At 40.5% G+C, this 15465-nt stretch overlaps 2 protein-coding genes across 5 annotated transcripts; both read right to left on the bottom strand.

Moving 5' to 3' along the window:
* Positions 1-109: 109 nt before the first annotated feature.
* vars1 (valyl-tRNA synthetase 1) lies at positions 110-11093 on the bottom strand. 3 transcript variants are annotated; one of them, XM_079469476.1, is made up of 31 exons: positions 11026-11093; positions 10116-10460; positions 9808-9951; positions 9478-9679; positions 9268-9386; positions 9094-9169; positions 8884-8984; positions 8666-8793; positions 8304-8468; positions 8066-8147; positions 7789-7908; positions 6947-7055; positions 6764-6852; positions 6580-6670; positions 6319-6443; positions 4583-4686; positions 4257-4415; positions 4086-4176; positions 3889-3994; positions 3733-3803; positions 3457-3582; positions 3250-3354; positions 2564-2632; positions 2338-2416; positions 2054-2181; positions 1781-1936; positions 1428-1646; positions 1126-1237; positions 831-1006; positions 430-579; positions 110-327 (listed from the first exon to the last, which is right to left on the bottom strand). In XM_079469476.1, the coding sequence occupies exons 2-31, from the start codon at positions 10458-10460 to the stop codon at positions 259-261; spliced, it is 3816 nt and encodes a 1271-aa protein (XP_079325602.1). In that variant the 5' UTR covers positions 11026-11093; the 3' UTR covers positions 110-258. The 3 variants fall into 3 exon arrangements, with proteins under 3 accessions (XP_079325602.1, XP_079325600.1, XP_079325601.1); XM_079469474.1 differs by having other exon boundaries at positions 9466-9679; positions 11026-11077; XM_079469475.1 differs by having other exon boundaries at positions 9268-9383; positions 9466-9679; positions 11026-11076.
* An 880-nt stretch (positions 11094-11973) lies between these two features.
* Positions 11974-15414, bottom strand: LOC306902111 (uncharacterized protein). 2 transcript variants are annotated; one of them, XM_079470420.1, is made up of 2 exons: positions 14884-15414; positions 11974-13656 (listed from the first exon to the last, which is right to left on the bottom strand). In XM_079470420.1, exons 1-2 carry the CDS (start codon positions 15178-15180, stop codon positions 12364-12366), a joined length of 1590 nt encoding a protein of 529 aa, XP_079326546.1. In that variant the 5' UTR covers positions 15181-15414; the 3' UTR covers positions 11974-12363. The 2 variants fall into 2 exon arrangements, with proteins under 2 accessions (XP_079326546.1, XP_079326545.1); XM_079470419.1 differs by having other exon boundaries at positions 11974-13659; positions 14884-15386.
* Between the last annotated feature and the right edge of the window lie 51 nt (positions 15415-15465).

Raw genomic sequence — 15465 nt, 5'->3', positions numbered from 1 at the left:
CACACGAAATAGTTAAGTCGGCATTCTTATTTTAAAGCGGTATGTATTTTTAAACATGACCCGATAATTGCAATCAACTATAATCAGTATTAATGACTGACTTATTAAATAACACTAAATAATTTAAAACATTGAATCTCAGGTGATGTTTATTCAAGCTTCCCATATTGTTCTTCAGTAGACATGATTGACAAATACATAAAGGATCTAAATATAAAAGTTTGGAAGTTAAAGACAAGTGCTGAAAAGCGAGCTGGGTCACATCATCTTGCTGAAGTTCTCGATGGCTTCTTTAGCTTTCTGCAGTTCTGTCTCATTCTGCCTCAGCTGGAAAGACAAAAATATCTTTAAGAAAACATTCAACACACTTTTCTGGTGAATCCCAGTCATAAACTGAAGAACACTGTAATTTACCACCATCTTTCTCACCTTCTCAGCGTCTGCCTCCTGCACTTTCACAGGGACCTTTTCCTTGTAATCGCTCTTGTCCATCTTCTCCTTCAGCTTCTCCATCTGTTTCTCCAGCTCTCCTCTCTTCACTGTTAGTTTATTGACCTCCTTTTCTAAATCAATCAAACCCTGATCCGGGAAAAAATATAATGATTTAAAACACAAAAAAATTTGACTGTAGGAAGGTGAAATTAATTTTTTGACACAAAGCCAAGCCAACCAATTGGCTGTTGAGTGATGATATTTTAGAGAATTGGTTTTATCTTAATCTGCTGAAAATTAGGAGACGCAGATGCAGTTATTTCGGTATTTGGCAGCAGCTGCATTACAACAGCTAGAAATGTGTACAAGTGAGAACAATGTTGTCAAAGGATTTTCACCTTCAGCAGGAGGTGAACGGTGCATCTGTCCGAGGCAATAGCCACCGCACAGCCTTGTGGGATGGTGCCGTCACCTGTTATTGCGTGAATGGCCTCAGAGTAAGACAAGGTCTGAATCTGTAGACTGTATTTCTGGACCAGATCAGCTGTATCAGTGTCTATGCACTGCAGATAACCTGAGATGAAAGAAAACACATTTGTAGTCACATACTGTGTGTCTAAATAATGCTGCCAAGAAAACACATCACAATTCTTAAAGCTGTCCTTTTTTAATCTACAGTGTAGTTTCTCTCACAGTCAGCACGGGTCTTGGTCAGGTTATAATCAGCCCTGAGTGATCGGATGGTTCTGACCACAGACATGACAAACTCCATCTGCCGGTCGATCTCCTCACTGTGCCAACAGAACTACAAACAAAAACACAATATCTATTCGTATTATATTTAGGTTATTTGTAAAGGGGGAACAATCTGGGGTAACCGGCTCAAGACCACAATGAGCACATAGACCACACAGTCCATAGGTTTCAACCTATAGCCTAGCTCAATGAGAAATATAATGCATCATAATTATATGTTTGACCTCTCTGTTCCTCACCTCTGATGTATCTGGATAGGGTGTGACGGAGATGCTGGGGGGGCTGTCTTGAGGCCGTCTCCTTGGCAATCTTTGAAACAGCTCTTCTGTAACAAAAGGCATTAAAGGAGACAGGAGGCGGAGCCCCACCTCTAGACAGGTGTACAGGGTCTGTCTACAGATGTTTGCCTGCTTCTGTCCGTCTTTATCTGTCTTACTCATCACTGGCTTTATGCTCTCCTATATCGATGAAAGTGCGACAAAGAAATTCACAAAAGTTGCAACAAGCTGCTCCAATTATTTGAGATTTAGATAATAACTTGAGGTTATGATGATAAAGAATGGTGTTGTATATGGTGTGCGATATCGTTTACCAGGTAGACATCACAAAGCTCATAGAGCCAGAAGTTGTAGATAGCAGTGGTGATTGCAGGGAAATCGTATGTCTTGAATCCAGTATCACACAGAGCCACTGCCGCACACAGCCGAGACAGAATCCAGCGATCCGACGCATTTTCACTGCCACAAAGCTGAGAGACAGAAGAGAATAAGACATTTTTCTGATTGATTCTTATTTCTCATTGATTCACAATGTCAACACATATACAGTAACATACGTATCCATCATGCTTACAAAAAGCTCTCACCTGAGCCTTCTCCCAAGGCACAAACGCTTCTCCCAGTGTCTTCATGGCAAACTTCACAGCGTTCCACAGCTTGTTACAGAAATGCCTGTATCCCAGAATCCTGTTCACATCCAGATTTATATCTCTGCCTGAGGGATATTACAAGACAGGAAATAAAACCTTATTATACCTTTCACTTATTACATTAAAATAGATAGGCTAAAGTAACGGACAGTAAAATAGATAGGCTAAAGTAACGGACAGGTTAACGTAGATATGTTTTGGTTATTGCCAAATTTCTTTACCTTGACCTGTGTAGGCGCACAGAGCAAACCTGAGCGCATCAGTTCCACATTCTGGAATTCCATTGGGATAATCAGATTTCTAAAGAACATACAGAAAAGTATATTAAATATGTCATTTCTGTGGTACTAGTAAATAGGAGCAAATTGGAGTAACACAAAATATCACAGCCCCATGATCCTACAGTGTATATTGAAGAGATTTCAGTGGAAGTGGAAGATTATGTACCTGTCCTTGTTTGGCCTTTTCGATCTCCAGAGGATCAAGATTACTGTCTGTTAGCTGAGCATAAAGACCCTTAACACAAACACAAACCGTCGATTCATTTCACACAAAAACATGGGCTGTTTCTGAAATCGTCTACTTTGATTCTATATAGTAGGTGAAAATTAGTATGAGTCATGAATAGTATGTCCGAAACCTCAGTATGCAAAAAAACAGTAGGCGAGAAATACCCAGATGGCCTACTACTTCCGCCAAGATTCGCGAGTGTGGATCGGATGGACACTTATGTATCCCATGATGCCACAGGAGCAGAACAATGGTCACATTTCAAAAGGAAATCAAATAAATATAACGGAAAACTAAGGCGGACGTCCGTTTTTAATGTAAATTTCTCCTGACTAAATTATGTTTTTTTTATCAACGCTCAGGTGTATGTTGTTGTTAATACGTCATAGGACTATGAGCATACGGGTCACATGACCATAAACCATGGTGGAAGCAGTATGTCCGAAATGTATTCATACTATATAGAACGTACTGTTTTAACGGCCGATAGGTAGGTTCTTAATTCAAATTCAGTACGTACGGCGAGTACCAGAAAAAAATATTGGTACTCGTACGCAGCCTTTAAAAAAGGGTATGCGTGCATCCCTAGTGTTAATATAAGATCTGGGTGTTTAGTGCTGTACCTCCAATGAGATGCCAGTGATGACGTCCAGAGGATCAATGACGTTACCCAAAGACTTGCTCATTTTCCTGCCATGTGAATCTCTTACCACCGCATGCAGGTACACCTGAACACATTACATCGGAGCTCACACCAGCTTTCATTCTCAACATTTTCGATGTTGCTTCTATTTATCTCCAAACACACGCTGAATTATCTACACACTCACCTCTTTGAAAGGGAGTTTTCCGGTGAGCTTGAGACCCATCATGACCATACGAGCCACCCAGAAGAACAGGATATCATGGCCCGTCTCTAACAGCGTGCCAGGGTAGAACACTCTCAGGTCTTCAGACTACCACACAAATGTATATATGAACACATTTTTGCTAAAATGGTAACAATTTGTAATGATAAATGCAAAATGATATTTAAATATACTAGTGATTTTTTTCATTTTCTACTGAGAACAACTGATGTTGATGTGTCTGTATTCATAACTGACCTCATTGGGCCAGCCAAAGATAGAGAAGGGGAAGATCCCTGAAGAAAACCAAGTGTCCAACACATCTTCATCTAAAACACAGAGCCAGAGAATCAATGCTGACATTCACAAGACACGGCGCATGCTTCAGTGTGTGTGTGTGTGTGTGTTTCTTACCCTGCCGGAGAGAGATTTTGTCTGCAGACACATTAAAGCGTTTGGTTGCTTTTTCTCTGGCTTCCTCCTCTGATCTTCCGCTTACCCAGTAATGTCCATCTACATCCTGAACACACACAGAAACGTCTTTATCCCACCAATCCTTGTGTATCTGAATGTTGAATTGGCACTGCCTCTGTCTGTGCATCTCGTCCTACCTCGCCTGGTTTGACCGACGGGTCGTTCACAGTTACAAAGTACGCTGGTATCCTGTGACCCCACCACAGCTGTCGTGAAATGCACCAGTCCCTGAAACCCCAAAATGCCATGTAACCACACACTCCAGCAAGTCCAGTAAAGAAAAGGTGAACAGAGGATTGAAAAGTCACCTGATGTTGTCCATCCAGTTGAACCAGGTTTTGAGGTGGTGGTCGGGGATGATCTTCAGTTCTCCATTTCTGACCACATCTGCGGCCTGCTTTCCCATTTCTCTGCAGTCCACGTACCACTGGGGCTTCATCAAAGGCTCCACTATGTCCTTAGAACGGCTGAGAAATAAACAGACGCACTTTTCAAACACACTGGCGCTTTGAAAAGATTGCTTCCTTTGACTCTGATCTGCCCGACATAGCAACATTAGCTTTAAGGTGGAGCTAGCAATTTATCCAACCAATGGCAAACAGGTGAAGTGTGCGTGAATGAGAGTCTGTCAAACCTGCAGACAGGCACCACCATGGGATTGTCTTTGATCTCTTTAAACTGGCCTCTGTCTTTCAGAGCCTGAAGCACAGCTTTCCTCGCCTCGAAACGCTTCATACCCTACAGGCAACAAAGATTATACATATTCAGTTTATTTGATCCTTATATATTGATATAAGACAAAAGATTTAAAGTGATATTTCACAGGCAAAGCAAAACTTTCCCAACATCCTCGAAGCATCCTGACTAAATATGACTTTCTTCTTGAAGAATAATGCAGTTGAAGTTATAATACCACGTATCATTTTACTTCCAAGAGGTAGAATAGGAGTGAATGGGCATCGAAAATGTGCATCCATCGATCATAGAACTGCTCGACACGGCTCCGTGGTCTTAAAGGTCTTCTGAAGCGAATAGATGCGTTTGTTGATATCTAGCTTCCATTATCCCTCAGCTGCCGTGAACCAGAGGCATGTTTTTCTGGCAAATAACAGATCTTATGACACGCCTGCGTCATTTGCTGGAAAAACAATTTCTCTAACACATGGTGAAATTTTACACATATCAGATTTTGATATCATATGAAAGCCAGGTTCCAGCTCTTTCCAAAACTGATTTTATTTTGTTCATACCTTGTATGTAGTTGGCTGATCGCTTTGATTTTCAGAAACAACATTTTGAGAAAAACTTTGAGGTTTTAAGTCGTTGATAAAAAAATGTATGAATAAAAGTACAACAACAGACAAGTATCACAAGTAAAAGTCATACCCTATTAACAATTTAATATAAAAAACTTTCCTTACTGCTTGAATAATGTAAAAGTAATGCATAGCGTTAATATGAAAATGGTGCTGGACACACTTAAAGAAGGAGAACTCCGTCAGAAGCACTAAATGCACTGCATTACTACACGAGGAGATTAACTCTACACTGAAGATAACAGCAACCTAGTAAGAAGTGAAGCAAGTTTTCCGTAGTTTATGATGAGCATAGTCTCTGGACTTTTGATCATCCCGTGTATATTGCGATCCTGAAACGGCTCACATGAGCAGCAGCCCACAGCTTCATGCAGCGAGATCCGCCATCTCACGATAACGTTGTATAAAAAATCTTTCCATGTCGTAGTTTACACAGGACAAGCAGGAAACATGCATTAATACACCTTCATTCTGCAAGTTATTTGGTTACTTTGATATGTGAACTGTCTTTGTAGTGTTAAGAGATGGAAAGCTGTGGGAAATTTATTTCACATCCGCCTGCATATTCTAAACATCACATTGGGATTATAGATCGATATATTTCAGCAAAAAACAAGCAAAGATTTTTTCAGAGATAATAGACAAGATATTATAGAATAAAGATTTAACAAAAACCCATTTCTGATTTCTTAAATTGGCTTTCGACATATTTTTTATATTCCTGAAAACGTTTTTCCCAGATTGCATCACTTATGGATATTTCTCTTAAACAAATGCATCGATTCGCAGTCTTAAAACCGCAGAGCCGTGTTGAGCAGTTCTTTGATCGATATTTAGCCATTTTTGGAGCTTCAAAAAGTTGACGCCCATTCAGTCCCATTCTACCGCTTGGAAGTAAAATGATACCTGGTATTATAACTCCAGCGACATTATTCCGCAAGAAGAGAGTCATATTCAGATAATAAATGCCAATAAAACAAACTTGTCTGACCGCCTGGGACTGAATCCCTCAAAATGTTAAAAAAACGTTATATCTGAACTTGTGTGTGTGTACCAGGAATGGAGGAGGGACGTTGATGAGGACACCGTTGTCATCTAGGATGTTGATGAAAGACAGCTTGTGTCTCTCTCCCACCTCATAATCATTATGGTCATGAGCAGGAGTGATTTTCACCGCACCTGCATAACAACACTGCAATTTTAACACTCACATTCTGTTTAAAGAATATGCAAATAAGACAATCCTTCAAAGTGCTAATTGTTCCATTTGTGCTTTTTTGTCTACTGTTCAGGATTAAATTCCTCCGACTTTTACCTGTTCCAAAATTCATATCCACGAAGTCATCAAATACCACCGGCATCTTTCTGTCACAGAAGGGATGAATAACCATCTTGCCTTTGAGATGCTGGATGGGACAGAGATAAACGTTCCAGTTAGTTTACATTTATTATACATCCTGAGACAAATAAAGCTTTCAGAAATTAATGTTTGGCATCACCTGATATCTGGAATCATTGGGGTGAACAGCCACAGCTGTGTCTCCAAGCATGGTCTCAATACGTGTGGTGGCTACCACAACCTCCTCATCTGAAAGAAAACATAATTTCATTAAAACCCACTTCTAAAGTGTACTCAAGAATTGAAGTAAATCTGATCTCAATCATAGACTTTCTCCTCCCACCTGATCCTTCGATTTTGTACGAGAAAGACACCAGCACTCCAAACTCAACCTTATCCTTATAGCCCGGCACAGGGAGAAGAGTCCGGCCTGTCAGCTCCTTTTTATCCACCTAGAACACAAAACAGGTCTCAAAGCTAAGGATGTGACCTCAAAGAAGATATCACTATATCTGAATCATAAAAACTCTGAAGGACTGTCAAAGCTTGTACAAACCGGGACGATAATAGAATACGCTAATCGTCCGGGGCTTTTTAAAAGTTTTTCTGCGTTCATTCCCAAAAGAATATCACTGCCGATGAAAGTGCAAATTCACTCCCTGACATAGATGCCACTTCACGAAAAACAGAAATACCCCAGTACACAAGGTTTACTGCTTTATGCTTCTGACACTCGCTTGTCACACAGAGGAAGAATTCATCTTGCTTCCTCTTCGTCAACCTGTGTTCGGCAAGACCATTTTGTGCTTGTGTGCCACCAAATCATGTTTTACTGTAACTTCAGCAGCTCCAGGCACGTGAACAAAAGCGGCAATCTCACCGAGGTGTTTGGTTTAAATGACGCTTTTACACTTGCCGTTTTGTGCATCTGTGTCACATTGCCGCCCTTCATTTATTCAAACTTTGACGATAAACAGAAACGATTATCGTCCCGGTGTGGACAAGCCTTTAGAGAATTGTCCATTAGAAAAAATATACGTTCATAATTTTGTTTCCCTGATGTTGTAAAACTGTGACTAACATTATTACTTTGACTGACGGCCTTATATGGAGAAACTTCATCTGCTCCTTCTGAACTTTAACCGACACAAACAGACACGATATGTCATTCAGATATGAATGTACCTCTATGTCTGAGATGGCCGAGTTGAGAGTGCAGGACCAGTTCACCAGCCTCTTGCTCCTGTAGATCACACCCTCCTCATGCATACGTATGAAAGACTCCTGAACTGCATAAGACAGTTTCTGCAGACAGACAGCATTACACAGAATTAAAGACAGACACATTTCATCACTGCACAATGAAACATTGGACTCCATAATGCTTAGTAATATAAAGCTCTTTAATTACAGGAATTTCTGGATGACATTTAACACCTTGGCGTTTTTTGCGGATACTTACAGTGTCCATGGTAAAACAAGCTCTGTCCCAGTCCAGAGAGGATCCCAGCTTCCTCAACTGATGGTAGATGCGGTCTCCCTTTCTGTGCAATACAAAAATAAATGTAATCTTTTCATTTCGTTTAAGCGATAAAACTAGGATACAGCTTTATGACAGACTGCCATATCCAATCGTTTTCTAGGAAAAACACTAGAAGGGTCAGGTCTAGTATCATCCATCTCAATCCTCTCATACTCACTCATTCTTCCACTGCCAGACCTCCTGGATGAAGTTCTCTCTGCCGAGGTCATGTCTGCTCAACTGTTTCTCTCTCATCAGTTTCTTCTCCACCACCACCTGTGTGGCGATACCAGCGTGATCACAGCCAGGATTCCACAGTGTGGTCTCTCCTCTCATTCTGTGCCTGCATCATACAGCAAACACATCGTTCAATAGGCCCAGACATGCAAGATTTGTCATGCAACTCATCTTGATATTTTATATGCTTTAACTTCAATGTAATATAATTACTACGAATAAAGTGTAATGTTATTAGTTCAATGAAGTGGTAAAATTATAACAATTATATAAAATTGTTCAGAATAATTATGGGTAGGTTACCATCTGGTCAAGGAGTCCTGAATAGCATTGGTTAAGGCGTGGCCAAGATGCAGGGATCCGGTCACATTAGGCGGAGGAATACACATCATAAACACTCCATGCGAGTTGGGCTCACTTACATTCTTCCTCTGGTTAACAGTGCAGAAAAACAACAGAAGAATTAAAATTGAATCCGTTTGTCTACAGCATAGTGTTGTAAATTTGTTTTTTTATTTTACCCCATATTCAGGCTTAAAGAAACCCTGTTTCTCCCACCAGGGGTACCAGGCGGCTTCCACATACCGAGGACTGTATGAATCAGGCAGAGCACTCAGGACGTCTAAAACAGATGAAAACTGACACATCAAGACGAGCATGAAATGGTAATGCTTGTGTCAAATAACTTGCTAACAAAGAAACTGACAAAATACACCAAAGTCAAATCGCACCTTTTTTCTCTCCAGGTGGTGTAGGGATGTCGTAGGTGATCACACCCAGTTCTTTCTTCTCGGGTTTGGCTCTTTTCTATTTAAGAAAAGCAAAATGTATAAAAATATGGCAAATAGACAAACAACCCATTCTATATTCAAGAGATAAAGACAATCGTGTAAACATCACTTTGCCTCTGTCTGAGGTTGCAGCTTCTTTTTCTCCTCCATCTCCTTCTTCTGTTGAAACTTCTCCAGCTTTTCACGCTTCTTGGCTTCTTTCTTCAGTTGAGCCTCTGTCTTAGGAGGACCTGCTGAGAAGTAACAAGCACAGAACAAATTAACACAAACTATGCAAACAAAGACAACATTCAGGGGCAATAAAAGACGCACCTTGACCATTACCGGGTTCATGGCCGGATGTTGTGGTGTTGGCAGCAGAGTTTGCTGTGGCATTGGAGGCAGCAGCAGGTTTGGGTGTCACAGGGACCATTTTCTCACACAGTGATATTTTATCCAACACCTTCAGGAACTGTGGCTGATTTACACAAGTATTAAACCATCTGGTCACATTTACCAATGACTTCCTGTCTGCAGGTTCCAATGCCTTCAAGAGAAATAAGATACATTTATGATGAGCAGACACAATTACCCTTTTATAGTGGATTTAATAATACAATCCAGACCAACTTAGAAAGTATAAAGAAGTGGTGATAGATACAGATGCACACTCACATATTTAAATGGCAACAGCGCTGCCATCGCAAGAGCCATATCAGCCAAAGTAACAGCCTCCCCAACCAGGAATGTTCGTGTTTCTAGGGTCTTATCTAGAACTTTAAGAACACGAAGCAGCTCTGCTCGGGAACTCTGTAGAAGCTGTAGATAGAAGTCAATGACCATTAAGACACCTAACAACACACTGCCACTCCAAAACCAGTAAGGTCACCAAGAACTGTATAAATATAGTACAGAATCACAAAAAATCCTTTGCTGGCTGTCATTGAAAATGCATGTAGATCATATTAGGCACACAGTCTCACCTTCTTATCAACTGCCATCACTCCAAGCAAAGGAAAAGTCACAGCGCAAGCCACGGGTGTCAACTCATTGTCAGCAAAGCTCAGCCACTGCCACACCTGACTTTCTTGTTTCTTATCGCTGCCTGTCCGTTTACCCGCTGCTGCCAGGTACCAGCTCACAGCACTGGAACCGGTGAGAGCCGTCCCACCTGCACCAGCCAAGACCAGTGCTGGACGAGATCTGGCCACGTCAGCCGGGGGGTCCTCATGCACTGCTCGTGGAGGAGATCTGCAGTATTCTGCTGCGATCAATGTTAACAGACTCCTGAAGTCATCAGGGTGGGGAGAGATGTAAAGAGTGTCCATCTAGAGTGACCGTATATAGAGATAAAACATTAACACATTTACAACAGTGTTGTTTAGTACTTATAGAATAATGACAGATGAAAGCTAAAGTATCAGATGATCTATCTGAGGCCCTTCCCTCCGTGTCATGTGACCAAACCAAATTTAAATCGAAAGCTTAATATTTTAATAATATTTTCTACACATTACTATTCTGACGTTAAGAAATAAACATTACAATTATACAAATAAAAACAGTGAGAATAATCTGTTTGATTTGGAGTTCGCTTAAAACCCCCAATGATCTGTTCTCAGTAACTTTTTGCTCATTTACAACATAAATTACATTACAATGTAATACTTGACATATGGCTAGTCTCGAAGTCTAAAGATAGTGCGGCTATTTGGCTAAACACACACTCTGTGCCATATCTCAAGAGCTATGCATGCCGGATGCATGCCGGTTAAAGTGTAGAACACTTAATACATCGTCATAAAAACATATAAGACATTGTCGCTATTGATATCATTGTTCCTGGATTGATTAATAATCTTAAAGTCTCAATGAAGATCAGTATTATCTCACCTGTAGAAACGTCAGCCTAGCACTGCATGCGTTTCCGCGGCTGCCGTAAAGCGATATAAACTGTCGTTTTGTCTGACGCAATGAACATGCAACAACGCGGAGTCGCCAATAGAGGGGCTTGTGATTCACAAACAACGTTGATGTGATCTAAAATGTTTCACTTTATCATATTTTGATAATATAAACTGTCTATCATAACATATGACTTGTAGGGTATGGTATACCTAGTAGGTATGTAAAGCATGTATGTTTTTTGTTCATAGAAGTGCATGTATTTTTCTGAATTTCTTTTTTCATAGTCACATTCTGATGTAGATTCCGATATTCCCTTGAAGTAACAGCCCTGTCACAGATTTTTACTACACGATTAATTGTTATGATCACAATAGGCTATCAATTGAAATAAAATGTTGGTGCCCTCAGTCAAATTAATCTTTTTTTGGAGGAGGAGGAGGAGGAGGAGGAGGAGGAGGAGGAAAAAAGATAGAGTTTGTGTTCAAATGGGAGCACTCCCACAACCTACTATGTTGAAGTGTCAGCCAGATAATGGCCCTTATTTACGACAGTATTATTATATTTTCATTTAGTCATTTAGCAGACGCTTTTTCCCAAAGCGACTTACAAATGAGGTAAACATGGAAGCAATAGGAAAAGTATGAGGACCACAAAAAGCATAAGTGCAAAAAACTGGATTCATACAGTAGCCTACCACGGTATACAGAGCTAAGTTTTTAGAGAGATGTAAAAAAGAGATTGATCGGTCAGATGCTGACCGTATGTGTTTTCAGCCGATTCTTAAAGATGGCTATATCTGTATTTTATAACTGCATTATACACAATATCTATAATGAGAGTAAATAATATATTGTCAATACAGCTATAGTGAAAACTTCACCTTGAAGTTGGCCTTAAAGAGTTTTTTGGTATACTGTAAATGACAGAAAGTTTAACTCAAGACATTTTATTGCATCTTATAAACAATACACAGCATAGCGTTTGCATAAAATATGACACAACAGACATTACACAACAATTACATCATCTTTTTTTAGATGTCACAAATGTTGAAGCACCTCGAAATTCTTTTTTTTACAATTTCCCCAAAAGCGCCTTAATTTCCATATCATAACACTGCAAGTCCAAAACATAGCCTTTAAACAAAGAATTTTTTTTTGTCAAATTTCAAGGTCTTTAATGGTGTCTTTCTGTGGCAAATGTAACATTTGTTTCATCCGCATTAACATGCTGTAAAGTCATTGATATGCTGTTTTCAAGACACTATTTATAGTGTAATATGCAAAAAAAGGGCGTGAATCTATAGGATAAACACATACAAATCTATTCAGTTGTTGGTACTAGAGGTGCTGGCACTTCGGGTGACTCCACTATAGATGATCCCCCCCAGCTCTCTTCAAACGCTTCTTGCACATTCTCAGCTGTATTCTCCGCCACCCCCCATACAATATGCATCACTATTCTGAGCAGGTTGACCACACCCTTTCCACTCCTCCAGGTTAGTTTTCCTATCCCACAGCCCACTGTTGACATCTGCTTGCCCATTTCTGAGGATACAAGACACAGGTAATCTACCATCTGATCTAAGACTGACCCAAGCACCATCCAGCAGATCTTAATACCATTTCCCACTGTGCCCATCAGAAGACCCAGGACATCCCACACCAGTGTGCCCATGCCTACGAATCCCTCCTGGAGCACCAGGAACAGGCTGCTGAACAGGCCACTGACCAGCGGACTGATACATGAATAGATAGTACATGTAGTTACTTCCCCAGTCTCATATAAGGTGTTAAAAACACATGAAACCCCAGATGACACACCTGAGCCCAGGTTGGTAACCAAGGTTACGCTGTCACCAGGCACCGAGGTGAGGACTGCCAGATCTTCCTGTAGGACGTATGCAACCTGGGAGGGAAAGTTAATGACTCTGTTTACGATCGGAGAGAAAGGGAGATAAAGGAGTGAAATGGTGGAAGACAAGACTTGAAATATAACAGACTCTGAGGTCTCATTGGTGTTATCCTGGAGGTCCTTCTCTAAATCCAAGGAGGATGTGCTTTGGTCTTCACTGTAGACACGCTGTGATGCCACTTCCTCATTGTCTGAGTCTGATGCCGTTGTTTCCGGAGCGTTTTCACTTTGAGCGTTTTCACTTTGCACATTCTCACTTTGCGCATCAGAGCTGGGTGTTTTGATGCTATTCAACTCCTCTTTAATAAGTGACATGAAGTCTTCACTCTGATCTCCTTCTTTAACACAGCCTCCTGAAAACAGGCCTGCAACTCCTATCAACTCCTCTAACGCCTTAATGCTCACCACCCTCATTTCTCCATCCATCACTAACCCAATACTAAAACTACCCTTCCCATCTGAAGCAGCGCAACAAACTGCTGACCATAAAACTTTACCCCCACATTCATTTAACCTTCCCACACCATTCTGCACATACATCTCCCCGCTTGTCTTCGAACATGTTGGCAGGACTGAGATTCGTATCAGACCTGCTGTCACAGCATCCCATTTCAGGAGGGCAGAACTGGAGGAAGATGGAGTTTCTGCGTAGAGAGCTGGAATGGCCACATGGGAATCTTCATTGATTGGCTCTTTGGCATCCTGCTGATGTATTTGAAAGAGACAGGTACTTAATTTCTCACATGCAAAAAGTATACAGCCGCAGAAAAACAATTATACTGTATATATATTTTATATAATAATACTATTTGTAGGTATGTCTTAAGGTTAAATTATGTTTTATTCTGTGAACTACTAACAATATTTTTTCCCAAATTTCAAAATAAAAACATTGTTTCCATTTGCATTTATTTAGCAGAAAGTTAATACTGGATAAACAGAAAAGATGCACTGTAATTTTTCAGACCTCAAATACTGCAGAGTAAACAAGTTCATATTCACTGTTAAGCAACACAACAATCATTTTTGTACAAGTATTTAGGAAAAGTTCAACCGTTATTTTTATGGGATAACCTTGTCGTGCTGTGAGTCTTTCACATTGCTGTTGGATGGTGACTTTGTTACTCCCGAGGTTTGCAAGACGCTGGACTGGAATGATCACAATATATCTAGAAATGCTGATCAAATGAAAATTTTGAATGGTGTCTAAATTTCCCCCCCTTCAGTTGAATGCTGTATATTACACTGTATTTGTAAAGATTGTGAAGACTGAGAGCTTAGGGCAGTGTTTGACAGAGAGGAATGAAATACTTGTTCTGAGGTGTGACTGAAAGAAACAACCTGTTCCGAGTCGGTTTTCAGGCAGTATCACTGAACAGCAAAATTAATTTATATTAAATGCAGTCAGACCGTATTACTGCCTTATCTTTACTGCAATGTTCTTTCACATCTATTATACTTGTGCAGAGTGACTAGCAACGATGCGTGAAATGGTGAGATTTTCCTTTCGCTTGACTTTTGCACGTCAGGGGAAGCTCTAATGGATGTTGTTTATTGATCTTATTAAAAATTTAGACGTTCATAACCTCTGTACAGTATAGCCTATACTAATTGCATAAACATGCCATTGCCCCATGACGTTGTAAAGAATTACATTTATACTTTATTTTTACTTCATATTTTATTACTATTATTACTTATATTATACCATTTATCATTTACCCATAGCAAAATTCTAATATTCATTTTACCAATAAACGGGTTACCAAATCAAACCCATTATTTTAGCATTTGCTAGCACCATTATCTAACCATTCAGCTACAGGAACTCACAGCATGATGAGGCAATTTTGTTTGTGTAGGTCTTAAAGCCCGCAAAGTCTCTACAGAGCATCAAAACCAGCATGTCAGAAGGTCAAGTTGTCTCACCGTATTGTGCTCTCCTCTGCCCCATCCATTAGCCTGGCTGAGATGAAAAGCTGTATAGACAGTGCTCTGGCAGCCGTTGTTAAAGAGCGATGCAAAAGGCCGTCCGGTCAGCTGTCTGTGACACCTCTGCTCCAAACCCACTTCAGACAGTGATCCTGGAGGTGTACCTCTGAAAAAGCAGTCTTTACATAGAAGGAACCCTGGATCCAGTGCTGTGTGTGTGTTTGCCCGGGTTGAAACACCATTTAACAGCACTATAGACCAACACAGAGCGAGCTGAGGCAAAGCAAACACCATGGCCAAAACCCTTCAGCACATCAAAACAGAGACGGCTCAAGCAGCTAACAGTGCTGAACTAGCAGTTACATAAAACAAGACCCCTAGATTGTTCCTCCCTCTCGCTCTGTTTCACTGTGCAGAATGAGTCTGGCCAGAATCTCACCTTTCTTATCCCTCCCCTTTCTCTCTCTCTGTTCATCCTCCCTTCCTAAATCACACTCTCTGACTACACCTTAGTCTTACTATTGCTATAATGTCCACAAACCAGTACACACACCTCACACACGCCTTGATGACTTCCTG

Source organism: Barbatula barbatula, assembly GCF_947034865.1.
Source record: "Barbatula barbatula genome assembly, chromosome: 12".
In the NCBI taxonomy this organism is placed as follows: Eukaryota; Metazoa; Chordata; class Actinopteri; order Cypriniformes; family Nemacheilidae; genus Barbatula; species Barbatula barbatula.
Note: the sequence above shows the minus strand (reverse complement) of the source record. Positions and strands in the feature narration are given on the sequence as shown.